General features: G+C 37.7%; 1 protein-coding gene across 2 annotated transcripts in view; it reads left to right on the plus strand.

Moving 5' to 3' along the window:
* Kif4a (kinesin family member 4A) overlaps positions 1 to 15,004 on the plus strand; it is a 99,253-nt gene that overhangs the window by 53,702 nt on the left and 30,547 nt on the right. For both annotated transcript variants that reach the window (XM_040744242.1, XM_040744243.1), the window contains exons 11-15: positions 1,909 to 2,041; positions 4,421 to 4,479; positions 4,584 to 4,698; positions 10,666 to 10,722; positions 12,140 to 12,325. In XM_040744242.1, coding sequence (XP_040600176.1) covers positions 1,909 to 2,041; positions 4,421 to 4,479; positions 4,584 to 4,698; positions 10,666 to 10,722; positions 12,140 to 12,325 — 550 coding nt within the window. The remainder of the gene's footprint in view (positions 1 to 1,908; positions 2,042 to 4,420; positions 4,480 to 4,583; positions 4,699 to 10,665; positions 10,723 to 12,139; positions 12,326 to 15,004) is intronic.

A 15,004-nucleotide genomic window follows, 5' to 3' on the forward strand; every position in this document is an offset into this window, starting at 1 on the left:
CCCAGTATCTTCCTGCCCAGCTCTAGGCCAGTCAGTTCTTCATTAGACAAGGAGAGTAATACATATTCACAGTGTACACTTGGCACAGTAGTTGATGTGGCCTCTGAAACTAGAATGCTGACTTCAAATCCCCGTAGTTCTTTGATCTTGACTTATTTAACCTCTTTGTATTTCAGTTTCTTCAACCGTGAAATGAGGATCAAAAAAGAACCTTCTTAATGGGGCTATTGTGAGAATGAAATGTTTAATATACATAAATATTTACTATAGAGCCTAGCACATGGTATTCAAGTAGCATTTAAATATTCTGGCATTAATCTCAAATTACAGTGAAGAACCTTCTCATAAGTACTAAATTTTTCTTAGAAAAATGAACACTTCACTTAAGTAGGATTTCTCCACATAGGGAAATATTTTAGAAAAAAATATTGAATTAGAAGTATCATTACTTTGAAGCTTCTTGGTTTACATGAGTCACATGGAAGTTTTCAATTTAATGATAAGGGAATAAAAAACAGCACTATAAAATTATGCCACGCATGTTAATAGTTTTGTTTTTGAAACTATTCTTGGGAATTAAAACATTCCTTCTTAAGAGTCTTGGTGAACTCTTAACAGTGTCATATGAAACCTTATCCTGTGGCCTTGCTATTAACTTTTTGATAAAGAGCAAGCTGAGAGTTAAGCTCTCTAGAGATTGATGGGGATCTAAGGCTGGGTGAGAGGGCTTGGGTTGTATTCCTGAAATCATTTATGTCCTTCACTGAGATTGTGAACAGCTGCTCTCTGAGCACTACTTTCTCTCTCTCTCTGTGTGTGTGTGTGTGTGTGTGTGTGTGTGTGTGTGTGTGTGTGTGCATGCGTATGCATGTTTGCACAAGTACAGAAACGCATGCATGCATGTGTGGAAGTAAGAGGTTAGCATCAGGTACCTTCTTCTATAAGCACTCCACCTATTTCTCAGCTTAGTTTCATTATTTTTCCTTATGTGTAATTGTGTATGTGTTTGTGCATGTGAGTGCTGGTGCACTGGACACTGAAGGAGGGCATTGGTTTCCTTGAAACTAGAGTTTCAGGTAGTTGGTTGTGAGGTGCCTGATGTAGATTCTGGGATCTAAACTGCTGTCCTCTGCAAGAGCACCGTGCTCACTTAATCACTGAGCCACCTGCCCAGCCCCTCTCAACTTTTTGTGACAGCATTTTTTCACCAAACGTGGAATTCATTGATTGACTAGACTAGCTACCAGTGAGATCCAGAGTCTACCTGTTTCTGCCTCTTAGCACTAGAATCACAGCCATATTCAGCTATGCCTTGCTTTTTTTTTTACAAGGGTGCTGAGGTTCCAAACTTGGGTCACTGTGCTTGAAGAGCAAGCATTTATTCACTGAGTCATCTGCACAACCCCTTTAAGTCTTAAGGAGGGGTCAAGGGTAGGAAGAATGGGAGGATGTGAATTTTAGATAGTTAGCTTTCACATTTTAAACTACATGACACCAATGGAAAAATCCTATACTATGATCCATGACAAAAGTTAATCATGAAATCAGGCAGTGGTGGTGCACACTCCTTTAATCCCAGTACTCATGAGGCCGAGGAAAGTGGAGCTCTGTGAGTTAAAGGCCGGGCTGGTTTAAAGAGTGAGTTCCAGGACAGCTAGGGCTACACAGAGACACCCTGTTTCAAAAAAAAACAAAAGAAGTTATTTGTGCTTATTACAGTGTAGTTCTGAATTGTTACTTCTTTCAAATTATTAAGTACTTGAGTGTTTTTTAATCTATCCATTCATATACTGCAAACCTGGGAGAATAAATAGGGGTTGGGCACTTTCCTTGGTGTTTTGTAATATAGTTTTACCCTAATCAGGCCATCAAACGTATTTTTCTAAAATTGTACTTTCTTCGTTTTAGTGTGGAACCATCAGAAAATCTACAGTCCCTGATGGAGAAGAATCAGTCTCTGGTGGAAGAGAATGAAAAATTAAGTCGTGGTCTAAGTGAGGCAGCTGGTCAGACAGCCCAGATGTTAGAGAGGATCATTTTGGTGAGGCCCCAAAATTCAAATACCAACACTCTGAACGTTTATTAACTTCAGTCTCTAAAATATTTAACATGATTCTTATTGTAAAAGAAATTCATACAGCATGTTGCAATGAATCTACACCAATCCCATTTTAAAAGAGTTGTCATAAAATGCCCCAAAAGAAAGAAGCAAATCCCTGTATAACCACAAATCCTGCCTAATTGTTATCAACAATGCAGCTTGAGCGAGTGTCTCTAATCCAAAATCAGAAGTGCTTCAAAATTGAACTCTTCTAGCACTGACATGATGTCACTATCATGGAAAGTTCTCCTCTTACCTTATGTGATAGGTCAAAATTAAAGAAAAGTTGAAGAACTTGTAGTGAAAATATTGTATAAAGTTGGAGTGGGGAAGATAATGGCTCAGTTAGTAGGGTTCCTGTACTCCTGTCATCCCAGCACTTAGCATGTAGAGAGCTAAGGATTAGAGCTACAGCTACATTATGAGTTTGAAGCCTGCTTGGCCTACAGGAGACAATGTCTTAAGTACGTGTCCACTCTCAGACTATGTTTACAAAATGTGTGTGATAGAGGCATAATGAGTTTCATGTTTAGACTTGGGTCTTATCCTTGAGATATCTCATCAGATATGCAAATATTCCCAAATCTGCAAAGCATTTGAAACCTGAAGCACTTTCTGGTCCCAAGAATTGTAGTAAAGGAATATTCCACATATGCCAAGTAACTGTTCTTCATTAAGCTCTAAATTCTCTCACTCCCTTCCCCAATGCTCTCACATTTCATATTCCATCTTAACAGCTGCCATGGTGAAATATAACAGCTGGGGAAATCATTTGAATTAATTTTCCATATGGTTAATTTCCAAATAAGTAGTTTGCTACGTGACTTATTTCACCACTTTGAAATCCTACTTGTCTGTCTGATTATAATCGCTTAGATTAATGCATGCTGGCTCTCTTAGTACAGTTTTCCTACTAGCCTAAGTACAATTCAAATCTTAGATTGTACAACTATTGCCAGAAGTGAAACAGTTTCTACCAAAATGTAACTGCACCTCTGTAATGTAAACACTTGATGCATGAGTGTTCTCTAGTTAAGGAGAAGGAAGCTCCAAAGAGTCTTCTTTAGAAATAGCCAAATCCTATGGCCATTATATTGTCCTCTACTAGCAAAAGGTGCTAGTGGGATCTAAGAGAGTTTTACTTTTTATTCCAGTGCCAAATTTTATATCTTTAGAATAGCTATGTTTGGTATGTATGTGAGCATGGCTGACACATAGATGATACTTGTTATGCTAGTCACATACCTATATGACCTTTCTAAGGTTATTACAATGGCTTCCTGATAAGTGTATTGTTTTATATCCTGTCAGAGCTGTGTTTGCCAAATCTGTTGCAGCATCCAGGTTCTCGTGAGTTCTGTGATTGAAATAATCATTCTTCCTAAAACATAGATGCCTTTTGTCATTTATTTTTCACTTACATTATTCTTGTGCCTTACTTTTTTCATTCTTCCTCTTATTAAAAATAGCCTACCATATCAGACAGTGTAATTTTTTAAACTCTCAGCTCAAATTGATATGTTTTTTTAAAATGTTCTAAAGCAATAGTTCTCTACCTTCCTAATGTTACTACCCTTTAATACAGTTCCTCACGTTATGGTGACCCCAACCATAAGCTTACTTTTATTGTTACTTCTTAACTGTAATTTTGCTACTGTTAAGAATTTTAATGTAAATATCTGATATGCAACCTCTGTGAAAGGGTCATTCAACCCTCAAAAGGGTTTCTACCCACAGGTTGAGAACTGCTTCTCTAAATGCTGAGCCAGAGAGTTGACTCAACAGTTAAGAGTAGTTGTTGCTCTTGCAGAGATCCTGGTGGTTCACAACTTTCTGTAACTCCAATCTCAGCAAGGCTCTGTTGAGGCCTCTCTAATCACGGCACACACATGATGTGCACACATACATGCAGGCAGAACACTCATATACATGAAAGATAAAGTAAATTGAAAAGTACAGTGTAGGAGGCAGTTGAAACAGCAGGGGGTGACATGCCAGGAAATACTGTTTTTCCTCAACTTGCAAAGTTCTTTCTGGAATCAAGGCTTCACACTCTACCCCATAGCCCGAGCTTCATGGCAAGCATAAAATCCAGCTGCTTAGCTGTTGGTTTTAGTACCTCGTGTTAACTTTAGGATTAGTTTTCATGAAGGCTAAAAACCACCATTCCTAATATATAACCAAAATCCACCAAGTACTCTATTACAGGAAAAGAGGCAGCTCTCTACCTAGGTTTTCATCCACAGAGTAGAGGAGAGAGCATAAGTAGCTGAAGCTGTCAGGTGCTTTAACTGATGATCTCCTGGGTTTTTGTTGCAGACGGAGCAAGCAAATGAGAAAATGAATGCCAAGCTAGAAGAACTCAGGCAGCATGCAGCGTAAGTTTTCAGTGAGATATTTCTTAAAAACTTAAACTATCTCCATATGTAATCTGGCCTTTGCGGTATGATTAACCCTTGTGTTCTTTTGCTTGAATTTTTAGTTGTAAAGTGGATCTTCAAAAGCTAGTAGAGACACTGGAAGACCAGGAATTAAAAGAAAACATAGAGATAATTTGCAATCTACAACAAGTGATTACTCAGCTATCTGTAAGCCAAGTAAGTAGGTGTACTGTAAGAGGCCTGTCACTTTCATTCATTTTCATTTTTTGAGGTATATACACATTTCTAAGTCCGTGAACTTTTCCTGGAATAGCTAAACTGAACTCTTTGAAGACAGACATCATGAAACATTGAATATGATCTGAACATTAATATATATATATATTTATACACACACACACATTTCTGTATTATACGAAGCTGTGACAGCGCAGACCTATAATCCTATCATCACAATAGATATGAGATTAAGACATGCTTCTCTCTCTCCTCTCTCTCTCTCTCTCTCTCTCTCTCTCTCTCTCTCTCTCTCTCTCTCTCTCTCTCTCTCTCTCTCTCTCTCTCTCACACACACACACACACACACACACACAGCAGAGGTCTTATTGTAGATGTGTTTTATGGATGGAGGTCCTATTTTAAGAGTCTGTGTTTAGGGTGTTTTCCATTTACATTCTTCAATTTATTATTCTGTAGCATAAATAAATTTGTAACTGCCTGATAGAAATTCCTGCCTCTTAGGAATAGGTTTATATTCTCCTAGAACAGTGAATTTCCCGTCTCTGGTCTTGCCAGTTTGTTTTTTCTAGAGTTTTCAGTATGTTATGACAAAATCATCCAAGAGAGCCTGGTAGTGGTGGTGCATGCCCTTAATACTAGCACTCTAGAGGGAGAGGCAGGAGGATCTCTGTGAGTTCAAGGCCAGCCTGGTCTATAAAATGATTTCTAGGACAGTCAGAGCTGTTACACAGAGAAACTCTGTCTCAAAAAAAATCATCCAAGAAATTTAAAGAGTAAATGAAAAAATGTGGTATTATTAGGTTATGGTGGTCAGTTCTAAAATAAGTAAGTAAACATCTCTAAAAACGTTAGACCATGTTTTAGAATGAGAGATGCTATAGAAAATTACGATCAAAACTGTGATTTACTTATCTAAGAAACAGTGCACAGTAACAGAGAACTTAAGTTGCAGAGTCAGGAATACTCTGACTTAGAACCTGCTCTGCCACTTTCTACTTATGTACCCTTACTAAATGTATTACTGCCAGAAAGAAATAGTCCTAAGTGACTTAGGTTAAGGCTAAAGACATTATTTCAGTTTAAGCACTTATGGGGAGGACTTAAACACCACATAACTTCCCAAAGATTGAAGCTATATAGGGTGAAAAGAAAAAAGGGGTGTGTGTGTGTGTGTGTGTGTGTGTGTGTGTGTGTGTGTGTGTGTGTGTTTGTGTGTGGTATCCTTGTGTTGTGAACTGGTGTGAAACTCTTGGTTGCTCCAATTTTCATGTCCCTTCCTTGGCAGCATGCTGATGCAATCCCTTTCTGGAAGTTGTCTAATTACTTTTATTGAGACTTTATCGGTGTAGCTTCTTCCATTCCTAGCAGACATAGTCTCACATCAAACTCCCCAATCCTCTGGTTCTTACAAGCTTTCCATGTCCTCTTCTACAGTGTTCCCTGAGCTTTGCATGCAGGAGTTGTTTTGTAAATGAATCCATTGAGATTGGCCTCCACAACTCTGCATTTTGATTGGTCATAATTTTCTGTAATGACCTCTTTTTTTTTTTTTTTTGGTTTTACGAGACAGGGTTTCTCTGTATTGTTTTGGAGGCTGTCGGTCCAGCCTGGACCTCTTTTCAAAAGAGAAGTTTCCTTGAAGAGGGTTGAAGAAAGCCTAGGAGGCCTCAACTCTACACAGAGAACTATAGGCAACTAAGGAATTTCTGGAGTGGGAGAAATAGTCTTGCCCAAGGAAAAGCACACCAATTGCTTGTCCAATACCAAATGATTAGCCATGAAAGCATATATTCAAGTAACATGGAGACTGAGAAGTGGAATAGTACTTTCTTGTTGGTACTGCCAGCCCACAAATAATAACACAGAGATTTCTTTTTGGTTTTTTGAGACAGGGTTTCTCTGTATTGTTTTGGAGGCTGTCCTGGAACTCGCTCTGTAGACCAGGCTGGCCTCGATCCACCTGCCTCTGCCTCCTGGGTGCTGGGATTAAAGGTGTGTGCCACCACTGCCCAGCTGTGCCGCCACGGCCCAGCAAGACTTCTGATTTAATTATGAAATTTAATTAGCTTAGGCTTGTCTCACTACCTCTTATACCTTAAATTATCCCATTTTTATTAATCTATGTTCTGCCATGTGGCTTGGTTACCTCTACTCTGTATTGTATGTCCAACCTCTTCAGTATCTCCCTGTCACCTACTGCATGCCTGGATTCCTTCTCTTCCTTTCTCTCCTCAGAAATCCCACCTATCCTGTCTGCCTAGCTATTGGCTATTCAGCTTTTTATTATACCAATCACTGCAGCACATCTTCACACAGTATATTAATATCCCACAAATGAGCATGTTATATACAGAAATATATATATATATATATATATATGTCTACATATACATATATGCAAGTAAATAATCAATGAAAAAAGAGGTCATGAATTTGAAAGGGAGCTATATGGCAGGGTTTGCAGGGAGGAAAGGGAGGAGAGAAATTGTATAATTTTACAATAATTTCCAAAAGAAAAGAAATTTTTGAGTTTATTCCAGTACTTGGGAGGCAGAGACTATTGGATCTCAATGAATTCAATGGCAACCTGGTCTACATGACAAGTTCCAAGGTACTCCATACTACATAGTGACAATATTTTGTTTTATTTAGGAGCTAGAGAGATGGCCACCTATTAAAGAATACTCATTGCTCCTACAAAGGACCCATGTTTGGTTCCCAGTTTTAGGGTATCTGATGGCTTCTGCTGGCACCAGGCATGCACATGGTACACATACATAATGTGCAGGCAAATAGTCACATAAAATAAAAAAGAATAAATCTTTAATATGGCTTTACTCAAACTTTATGGTTTATGATCACTGGCAGAAATGACAGCAAAGGATTGAAGAGAATGGACACTGGGAAACCTCTCAACATCAGTCTCAACCTTTATACATTTGCATATAAACATTTCTTGAGGCAAGACAAATGATTTCCAAAAGCTCAGAGTATTTGAAATTTACAAAATGGGAATATTTGCATTACTTGCTAGAGAATGACTACCACAAAGATAAATACTACCACTTCTAATTAGGTTTACATATAGCTGAAACATTCTATATAAGAAAACCTTGTGATTTGCTTCAGAATTATGATAAAATAGGGTACAGAAGCCTACTAGAGCTAAAATTCATAGCCTCTGAAACTAAGGGTGCGGGGCAACAGTGTTCATGACCACACTGACTTTAAAGGATTTTATACTTGGAAGTCACTTTTGAGATCTGAATCTCATGAAAGATGAAGCAAGCCCATGGAATGAACTTAATAAACCATCCTCAATGAAGATCTGGTAATGTTGCTGCTGCCTGGTATGCCTATAAGCCGTTCTTAGTAGTGACTGGCTCAGAAGAACGCTAGAATTGTTGTCTGCCACTAAAATGCACTTGGCACACACAGTAGGCAAGTACTAAAGATTGCCACAAGCTGATAAAGTTCTTGGCTTCCCTCCACCATCATAGTTAAGCAGAGTAAACCCTCTTATCCAAGGCTCCTGCTGGACTTCTGAGTCAGAGTTTTCCTTCTCTATTGTCTGCAGACCCTCCCAGTTACATATTTTTTAAATACACAACAATGTAGCCCCATGACTTTTATTAAGACTCGCAGCAGTGAAAGTAAAATGTTTCAAATGTAAGTACATGTGCCCTTCATTCTGAATTAAAGCTATTTTTATTTTAAGTGACAGGTGAACACCCCATTTTCAGTTATGAAGGCAACCATTGTTCCTGGACTTTGCTCCTGGGGCTTTAGGTACCAAGCTGTACCTTTAAAATATAATTTAAGCAAACTTTCCTATGAGGAAATTCAGGCAGTCATTTCAGTTCCTGAAGAATCAAGTACTATTTTTGTTTATATTCACTCCTCCAAGACAGAGTCCATAAAAAGTATTTTGAATGTCTCTTCCAAACACATACTTCTTCTTGGAAGGCTCTACTGTTTAATGTAAGCAACGTACATTGTCTTTGATCCCCTGTCACCTTGAATTAATCATACCTTTTATTTAAAAGATGTAAGTTACAGCCTTAGATTGGATGTAGAAGGGGAGAATAGGACTTGGTAGACTGAAACCAATCCTATTTTTACATATTTATACATTTAGAATTGTGAGAACAGAATCATTCTTTGATTATACAAACATAGCACCATAGCCATGAGCCGAAGCATTGGCATTGTGAAATTTCACTGGGCCAAAACCATCTAGTTTCATCCTGATCCTCTTACAGATGCCCATGAAAAGCCTTCAGGCTGGCTATTGTGGTGACTACTGTAATCCTAGAATTTGGGACATGAGGGCAGGACAGTAAGTTTGAGGTTAGCCACATGAGTTCTAGGCCTGCCTGAGTTACATTAAAAAAAACAGGGGGCCCCCAAAGAAGACAATGTTGTAAACTCTCATAATCTATGATAGCTACATAAATATTACTGAAATTTGAACACAGGAGAGAAGAAAGAGTAACCACTAACAATTCTAGATTGGCACTCCATTTTTAAAGAAGGACCCTACACTTGGACTCTTTGCAATGCTGTACATGAGGATGAAAAAATGTGGGAACACGGGAGCTTCCTTTCAGTTCTATTTGATCCTCACTGGTTACAGATTTCTGGACAGAAAAGGGGAAATTCTTTATAAACAGCACTCTATAAAGGTTAATTTCCTGACCTTTAAGGTACTAAGATTGCAACCTTGTGTTGTTTCACACGCTGTGCAGATACTGTATATTCTCACCCTAAACTCCTTCACATCCAACAATTTTCGCCTATGAACCCTTTTACCACATGACTTCCTGATAACAAAACCAACTTCCTAAGACTTCAGACTCACTGAAGCAGAAGCAGTGATGTATATGTTACAGTGTCAAGTAAAGTGTAAATTTCAGGGGTTGCGAAAAGAACTGTTCGTATGATCATCTATAAACAAATTCGTCCTAATAAGTAGTTTTCAGTTACCTTTCTAAGTGTTTGTTCCAGTGCCCAAAAAGGATTAGCCATTCTCTACAAGGGAACTTAACCTCCCAAGGTGCTTATTCTTTCACTCCTAATAAACTACCAACAGCACCTTCATATGATGTGAGGAACAGAGACCACAGGACATTTGTATGACTATGAGTATATTTTTTTCCTGACATACTCAATCTAGGACATTAATAAAAGTCAAACATGGGGAAGGGCCTAGGCCCTGCCCTGGATGAAATGACAGACTCTGGAGATCCTCCCCCCCCAAGGAGGGCCTCACCCTGCCTGGGGAATGATGTGGGGATTGGGTGAGGGTCTGGGGGGACTGGTGGAGGGACAAGGGAGGAGGGGTGGGAGAGGGAGCTGGGATTGACATGTGAAGCATGCATGTTTCTAATTTAAATGAAAACATATATTGAGGAAAATATATATACTTTCATGTATGCGTGTATTTATATTAAATCATTTTTTTAAAACATTAAAAAAAGTCAAAGCCAGCTCTTCATTTTGTCCACTTTCCTGAAGCACTACCACTATTTAATGAGGTTTTTTCGTGGTATGTCCACAAGGAGTGGCTAGGCTTGTACATTAATAGAGATTCAGTGGTAAAAGCATAAAAATAAAATGTAACTCTATAAAATAAGTTAAATTTTGACTTGTTAGAATGGTTATATGTTTCATTCTGGCTCAGTGACCTTTGCTCTCTTACCACATAATCTTATTTTTCCCCAAAGACTACACAATTACCCTTTAGGAAAAACAAAAGGTCCCTGAGAGGTTGAAAATGGAAACCCATGACTATTAGGTTATCTGTGACTACAAAATCAGTCCAGTATCATAAATAACCTCTGCATATACTTTTCTAAAAGAATCAAATAATCAGTATAAAAATGTTTTGTAAATTTGACTTCACTTTTTTCCCTAAATTAAAACATTTTTTTTTTGCTGTAGGATGAAGCTGTTGCTTGCATGACTGCAACCATTGATTCTACAGTGGAAGCAGACGCTGTAAGTAATTGATGCATTTGTGTGGAACCTCTCACTGTTGCTTCCTATAACTGATCATTCAGTTCTGCAAGAGAATCTGTAATTATTACCATTCTTTATAGAATGCTCTGGAAATCCAGAGATCTTTAGAGTAAATCTGTGACATAAAACCTCAAACAAGGATAAGCTCTGTAATAATCTAATACAATAATCTAACTGGTAATGAGCAACAGGCCTTCTGAGGGACCATGATGTTTCATTTTTCAGTCTGGCTTATTTTCTGTTAGGTACTAGTATTCTGTTTCAATTACCCAATAAGTTAAAACAAAGAAAGGAACAAATTATGACAGTGTCAAAAAAGCATTGGAGGAGAATATTTTCTGAATATGTTTTCTATGGATGAGATGACCATGGACTAAAACAAAAGAAGGAAAATGCTTTGAGTGTTCAGATCACAATGATAGATAAGGTATCTGTTTTTAACTTTGACTGAAGGTTATACAGTAAATAAAAAATGAAAGTTTGGTCAGAGGTTTTCTTGAGGCAGCCTCTTACCCCAGAAACAAGTACACATTAGTAATTTCCTTCTTCTGAGTGAAGCAAGATAGGCAATGAATTAGGTAATAAAAGTTAGCTGTGTCAGAATAAATGATTCTTTTTCCATTTCCAAAGTGCCATTTCCAGTGTCCTCTGTTTTTTAGGAGCCTCTTGATAAGAAATGAAAGTAGGGGTTGTTTGTCAGATCAGTATAGGGAAGAGCAAGAAAACTTATGTATATTAGAGAGTGTATGAGAAAAGGAATAAGCTCCATAGTTAATTCCAAGTGTTTTAAGCAGATATTATGTAAATAACCTTAATAGTGAAAGAACCCATGTGTTGCTGATGAGAAAATGGCTGTGGGGAGTGAAGTAGTATCTTCCAGCTTCTTGTTTCTCTTACAAATCTGTATTAGGGTTCTCTACAGTAATAGAACTTATAGAATGATGATAGAGATAGATAGATAGATAGATAGATAGATAGATAGATAGATAGATAGATAGACAGACAGACAGACAGACAGACAGACAGACAGACAGATAGATAGGTCCCTAATCCAACAGTGGCTGCCTATACAGAAAGTCCAAGAATCTATAGTTGTTGTGTCCATAAGGTTGGATGTCTCAACTGGTCTTCAGTATATGTCAGAATCCTGGCAAAGTATATGCCAGTGAAGGAATGGATTTGCTAGTGAGTGCAGGAGAAATCAGAGCAAGTTTTCCTCTTCCATATCCTTTATAGAGGCTTCCAACTGAAGGTGTAGCCCAGATTAGTGGTGGGTCCTCCACTTCAAAAAACATCCCTCACAGGTGTTCCCAGTCATTTTTAGGTTTTAGTTTATCCCAGATATAGTCAAATTGACAACCAATAATAGCTATCACAAAATCATTATTTTTTCCAGCAAGCAGAAACCAGTCCAGATACCAGCAGGTCTTCTGATGTTTTCAGTACTCAACATGCTCTACGTCAAGCTCAGATGTCCAAGGAGCTGATTGAATTGAATAAAGCACTTGCATTGAAAGAAGCCCTAGCTAAGAAGATGACTCAGAATGATAGCCAACTACAGCCCATTCAGTTCCACTACCAGGTAAAGTGTTTTCTCGGTCAGTAGTTGATTGATGGAAAGAAGACAAGCATACCACTTTTGGTAATAAAAAGACAAGATAATGTGCAGAGTGCATCTGGAGTTTGATTGTTGGGTTTTCTTAAGGATACTTTCATTACAGGGTTTCTGTAATCTTCCATTTAATAAAAGGTCTCATTGTATGCCATGGGCATGTAATAGTTTGATAATGTTACCGTAAATGTAGTCCCCACTTGTACAACAATCATATTTTCTAATAAATGTGTGGTTTTTGAGACAGACACATCTCTTATTAGATGGTCCAATTTGTAGTATGAATTATTTAAATACACAACTGGGTAAATGGCTAAATGTTTTCCTAATGGTATGTCTAATTGTTTCTTGCTAATTAATAAGCAGGCCTTTATTTGATCTGTCTTAGTTTGCTTTCCCAGTCCAACTGCCTAGCCATCAAGTTAGGGTTATAGTCCTGGGAATTCATTTCACTTGGTATACCTTTCTATTATCAAATACAGCCCTACCTAGGAAGCATACACGAAAGGAAAATGATATGAATCTTTACATGTCTGAAAAGTTGTTCTTTTCATTCTTACATTTGTTCATTTGGCTGGGTTTAAAATTCTATGTAAGTTGTTTGTGTTTAGAATTTTGAAACTGTTGCTCCATTGTCTTCTGTTCCCAGTGTTGCTATTAAGTACATATGATCTTGAATTTTTTTCCCTCTGAAAACTCAGGAATCTTATTTTGTCTCCAAGTGTTATTTAATCTCATAGTGATAAGCTTGCTATGGGTCACTTCTCATTGATTGTGTTTGGTGCTACATGGGTCTTTTCAGTTCCCAAAGTGTGTCTTCTTTTGTTGGATACTAAGATTTCCCTCAGCTCTGTATCTAAGATTAGGAATTAAAAATGTATCAACATTTTATTCTCCCTGCCTTGCCTCTCTTTTCTCCACATTTCCTTACTTTTTGTATCTTTTATTCTTGCTTTCACTTAAGAACCTTTCCCCAAATTTCTGGTGATCTTTGGCTATCTGTACAAAATATAAGAGTGAGCAACTAAAAGCCAATAGGAAGTTCTTCATGCATTGATTTCTCCTGAGCTACAGAAATCTTTTTCTCTGATAATAGCTGTGTGGGTAGAGTGGTGGGAAAAGGGGAATTGTAGTCTCTGTGGTCATGCAGAGTTTTATTTACTACATATCAGCAGTGTGGTTCCCATGTCTCCTTTTAGTTGTATCTGGGCTGGCAGTTCAGCCTGAAAGTTTCAGTCACTCCAGAAAGGAAGTCTCTGCTCCTCTCTCTGTTTCTATGATACAAACTAGCTTTCTGCTTGTTGGCTTTCATCCTGTAGGAATCATAGTTTAACTGTTTCCATTCTGGAAGTCAGATGCTGTTTTTCTTCCCAAAGTCTGTTGATATGTCTTGAATACTGCTTTACTCCTCGTGCTTTTGTTAATTTACACACCTTTTTTGCATCATTTTAGTGGAATTACAGGAGGAAGGTTGAATATGTAGTTCGGTGCAGCCCTTTTCAGGTCAAACATGTTTTTACTTTTCCAGGATCAATAAAAGATTACTAGTAAGACTCTTCTAATACTACCCAAAACATAGAAAACAAGTTCATCCAGGGTAGCTCCTACTCTATAGGGAAGTATAAATAATGAGGCATAGCTATACTATAGATACAGTAATATATCTAGTCTTTTTCCTCTGGGAACCAAATATAAAAAGAAATAGACCCATAATAAAAATAATACCTTCTAATCACATGTAACTCATCACCTCCTTTCTAAGAAATAACGACAGTTTTCCCAATTTCTTTTTAAAAACTACTTTGTGGAGCTGGTTTTTTCTTTTCATCTTTCCATGGCTTTCATAGCAAGTGCTGTTACCTAGTGAACCATTTCACCAGTCCAGTCCAAGTTTTTGATTTTTAAACTGTGTTTTACTGCCATGATGAAAAGTATTGTGAGATATACACCAGAGAAGACTGGTCAGACGTGGGTCTAAGACAATAGAAAGTCATTATTAGCTAGCTAGAGACTACACTGTTCAGATCCCAGTGTAACATCAAGTCTTTGTTAGGGTGAGCATTTATGCACAAAAACCATGTCCTGAGTTGACTTATTTAATTTAACAAGAACACTTAGCTAGAAGTAGAACTACAGAAGCCAAAAAGCAAAGTTAGTACATTTAGAGACTTAATAATAACTATGAACTTTTATGGTTTATTTCTTTATTTTAGTTTTGGCAGGGGTACTATCTACATGCTGAGCTTTAGAGCATGAATGGTACTTCCATCATGGAGTCAGTTGTGCTAAGGTCTGGAGCCCTGTTATAAAAAAGAACTACTGCAGGACAAACGAATGAAACATAGTTTCTGTTCAGTGAAGGTTTTTGTCACTTGTTGTTATTGTTGTTTTTTTTCTCCAGGATTTCTCTGTGTATGTAGTTTTGACTGTCTTGGAACTCAGTCTGTAGTCCAGGCTGACCTCAAACTCACAGAAATTCACCTGGCTATTTTGTCAGTTGTTGTTAGTCAGTACTCAAATATTTTATTGTTTCCCTGTATGAAGATGGTAAGATAATTAGTGACTAATGTGGATATGATACTGTTTTCACCCATTAAACTAGTGATTATTTTGAACAGTTGTGATAGCAAACATCAGTAAGGGTACATC

This window comes from Mesocricetus auratus, unplaced genomic scaffold (assembly GCF_017639785.1).
Source record: "Mesocricetus auratus isolate SY011 unplaced genomic scaffold, BCM_Maur_2.0 Super-Scaffold_100003, whole genome shotgun sequence".
Classification (NCBI taxonomy): domain Eukaryota; kingdom Metazoa; phylum Chordata; class Mammalia; order Rodentia; family Cricetidae; genus Mesocricetus; species Mesocricetus auratus.